We start from the raw sequence: 3,525 nt of genomic DNA on the forward strand, positions 1-3,525 counted from the left end.
GCTTACCTAGTCTTAGGGACTAGCTGTCATCACGATATCGTAAGGTGAAAAATTGGAGTCATGACAAGTTGGTATCAGAGCTTTAGGTTCATGTTATGAACCAAATATATGTATAAAATATATGGTTACATGATTGATTGCGACACGAGAATAAAAATTGATACACCTAAAATATAATATGAAGTTGAATATATCAATTTTAATTCCTATTGACGAAAAAAAATATTAATTTTAATGATAAAAGAAATAAGCTAACTGTAACCGATTCAAAAAATCAATAAAATAAATAAATTCATTTACATGAAACAATTGTTTAACTTCTTATAGAGATTTACGCGACAATCATTATCCTCACTTATCTAAGACCATGAGCTATCAAATTCTTTGGCTTCAGAACTGAATTGAGATAGTGAAAATAGAGATATAACACAACCACTTTTTTCAAATAATTAATTATGCTATTTTCAAAAAGTTTTTTCTTCTTTATACATGGTACAAATACAAGGGTACATGCGCAGCTCGTGTACACTAAAACTAGTAGTCATATATTAACATAATATTGCAGGTAAGTGTCATGAATACGCAAAAAAACCATCTCAAAAAAGAGAATGAAAAAGAAAGATAATTATGCAAGAGTCATATAAAATTCTAAAAAATATCCACATAAATAAATAGATATTTGTGTTAAATTTATAAAATATTATATTATCAATAGCTTTTATTGAATATTAAATCGTATCGTGCTTTACTAATTATCATAATACTAAACTAAAGTACACGCTTATTTTTTTTACGCCGATTTAGTTTTTCATATCATTTAGTTTCATTTCAATTTTTGGTTTTTCTTGCACTCACCTAATTGGGACCAACGAATTACCCAAAAGTTGGCACATTCATCAAACAACGTCGTTTCTGCCGTCCTTCGATACTCACAGCCCTAAAGTCGTTATCACCCCTAGATATTTCAATTACTCTTCGCGTCATCTTTTTGGCCGCAGAGATATTTGCATTAAAACTAAGGTCAATTCTGGACATAAATTAGTCTATATATACGCACTTCCGTGGTTAACGTTTGGTTTTACAAGTCTGAAAAAGTGAAGGAAGCACATAATCTCCACTTTCTGTTATCCCCTCTCATTCACTCACCAATACCATCTCCCTTCTCTCTCCTAAATTCTTGAGTTTGATATTTTTCTGATCAATTTAGGGGTTTTTCATTTCTCTGGACCAATCGATTAATCACTAGCAATGGTTTCTGATTCAATCCCTAACGCTTCCATCCCTGTCGCTTCCTCTAATCCCAAAGATTTCGCCAAGAAAAAAAGGGTAACTTTGTTTTATTTTCTTCCATATCTTTTAAATTTTTGGTTTAAATATTTGGCACTATTTTTTTTTTACCATGTTGATATTGGGAAGTTGCAACTTATAGTATTTTCTTGTAATATGGGGAAATTATATTTTTGCTTTTTTCTTTAATTTTTCCAATTCGTATAATTTCTAGTATTCTTTATTCTCCAAAATAGTTAGCTCCTGACAAAATTGCAACATATAGTACTTGGAATTTAATATACTGAATTTTAATTGTAAAAATATGAGTTAATCTAGTTGGATATAGCCCTGACAATTAGTGAAATTGACTCTTGTTAAGTTGATGGATCAATATTTCTTGAAGTTTCTTATTGAATTAAATTTCTGCAGTAAAAAGATTGAGTTAAATTCCTGAGATTTTCTTCTGCCAATGTCAGGCTAACCGGTCGGCCAAGTTGAAGCAGTGCAAGCTTGATGCTCGACGCGAGCAGTGGCTTTCACAAGGTTGTCAAAGATCCCCCCTTTCCCATATATCTTGCATGTATCAGTAATTCTCTTTGGTGATTTTTTAAAAAATATAGTATTCTTTTTTAATTCAAGAATAGTACTATACAGTGGTTATGTGATTATTTATTTAACTTTTATACTTGTATGTTTTTAATTCTTGGTTATTCTGGGTTTTTGTATAGTGAAGAACAAAGGGTCGAAGGATGAAATGAATGTTGGAGGGAATCAGGCTCCGGCAACTAATGTTGCAAACGAGAGGGGCCGGTTGATAGAGAAGTTAGAGATAAAGCCGAGAGCGGAGGAAGACAATGAAGTAAATATTGATTCCTCAAACCACTACAGCTATTCGGATTCGAATTCTAACAGTCCCATAAGCCATACTAGTAGTATTATGGAAGGGAATGATTCTGCGGCCAATTTTGCAGGGAGCAGCAGCAGTAGTATTAGCAGTTGCAGTGGAAGTGGTGGGTGTTGTTCAGGAAGTTTGAGTGAAGAAGATGAACAGGGGGATGATGATGACTGCTTGGACGATTGGGAGGCTGTTGCAGATGCTTTGGCTGCGACTGATCAGAAGCTGGAGCAGCATCATCCTGGTTTGGATTCGCCTCGAGAGAAGGATGAGAATGTGCATTTGAGTTCTCGGACCAACATTTCTAATGGGGTTACAGGTATTGATACAACAAAGCAGAAGTCTGAGCACAGAGGTTTGGCATCTAGACCTCCAGTTAGTTGCAAGGCATGGAGGCCCGACGATGCATTCCGTCCACAGATTCTGCCAAACTTGTCTAAGCAATATAGTTTCCCTATGAATTCTGAGCGGCATTGCCGTGGAGGTGCTGTATGGGGATGTAAAAGGTTATCGGTACCCACATCATGTCCTATATGCTGCGAGGATTTGGATCTTACAGACACGAGTTTTCACCCTTGTACATGTGGCTTCATACTTTGCCTTTTTTGCCACAAGAGGATTCTTGAGGAGGATGGTCGTTGTCCAGGTTGCAGGAAGCAGTACAACCATGGTCCAGTTGAGAGTGAGGCTACCGTAGATGGAGGCAGCATGAAGTTTCGATTGGCTCGATCTTGTAGCATGATCTCAAGGTCCTAGGAAGATTCTGTTTCCCCCTAGTTGCGTATGCTGGTCCCTTCTCTTTCTCTGCATGGTTTGTGTGTGTTCTCACTCTTGTTAGACTCTGCTAGGGTTAGATTTTTCATAGCATTAGATGTTCATATAGTAACGTATTGTGTGAGAGCACAGCGAAATTCTTATGATTCTTTCTAAGATTTTGCTCATAATAGATATGATTCTTGTGATGATGCAGAATGCACATTGCGAGTATATAAGGTGGTATATAGTTAAATACATTGAATTTGTCTCTCTGAAAGAGTTGTCACCTTCCTATCATATTACTATGAATAAATAATGAGAAACAACCAGGAGATTTCTAAAGCTTTTGCCTGATTTAACTCCTCCATTTGAGTATATTTGCAGCTTTTCTTTTCCATTACCGACTCTATCATCTTGCTTTTGACTGCATATTGTTAATATGTTGCCTTTGATGTGTCATATATATTCTGGTGCTCTGGCTTAGGTGTTAAGACTTTCTGACAGTTCTATGTTTTTGCTAATTCCTTCTCTCGAAAGACTTGAGGAAAAAGAGTATAACTAATTAAAAATCATTTGCAAGGATCTCTTAATATTTAATTTAGGTT

At 35.5% G+C, this 3,525-nt stretch overlaps 1 protein-coding gene across 2 annotated transcripts; it reads left to right on the plus strand.

Annotated features, from left to right (window-relative positions):
* The first annotated feature begins 1,072 nt into the window (after positions 1–1,072).
* On the plus strand, positions 1,073–3,262 carry LOC104226766 (uncharacterized). 2 transcript variants are annotated; one of them, XM_009778826.2, is made up of 3 exons: positions 1,073–1,326; positions 1,746–1,812; positions 2,003–3,262. In XM_009778826.2, the coding sequence occupies exons 2-3, from the start codon at positions 1,783–1,785 to the stop codon at positions 2,918–2,920; spliced, it is 948 nt and encodes a 315-aa protein (XP_009777128.1). In that variant the 5' UTR covers positions 1,073–1,326; positions 1,746–1,782; the 3' UTR covers positions 2,921–3,262. The 2 variants fall into 2 exon arrangements, with proteins under 2 accessions (XP_009777128.1, XP_009777127.1); XM_009778825.2 differs by having other exon boundaries at positions 1,074–1,326; positions 1,998–3,262.
* Positions 3,263–3,525: the final 263 nt, after the last annotated feature.

This window comes from Nicotiana sylvestris, chromosome 10, assembly GCF_000393655.2.
Source record: "Nicotiana sylvestris chromosome 10, ASM39365v2, whole genome shotgun sequence".
NCBI lineage: Eukaryota > Viridiplantae > Streptophyta > Magnoliopsida > Solanales > Solanaceae > Nicotiana > Nicotiana sylvestris.

What these genes read in the sequence shown, in the direction of transcription:
- LOC104226766 (XM_009778825.2), top strand. Translation starts at nt 1,249, where the DNA reads ATGGTTTCTGATTCAATCCCTAACGCTTCCATCCCTGTCGCTTCCTCT. An exon ending in ATTTCGCCAAGAAAAAAAGG is followed by an intron (nt 1,327 to 1,745) that starts GTAACTTTGTTT and finishes TGCCAATGTCAG; the next exon opens with GCTAACCGGTCGGCCAAGTT. An exon ending in CGAGCAGTGGCTTTCACAAG is followed by an intron (nt 1,813 to 1,997) that starts GTTGTCAAAGAT and finishes GTTTTTGTATAG; the next exon opens with TGAAGAACAAAGGGTCGAAG.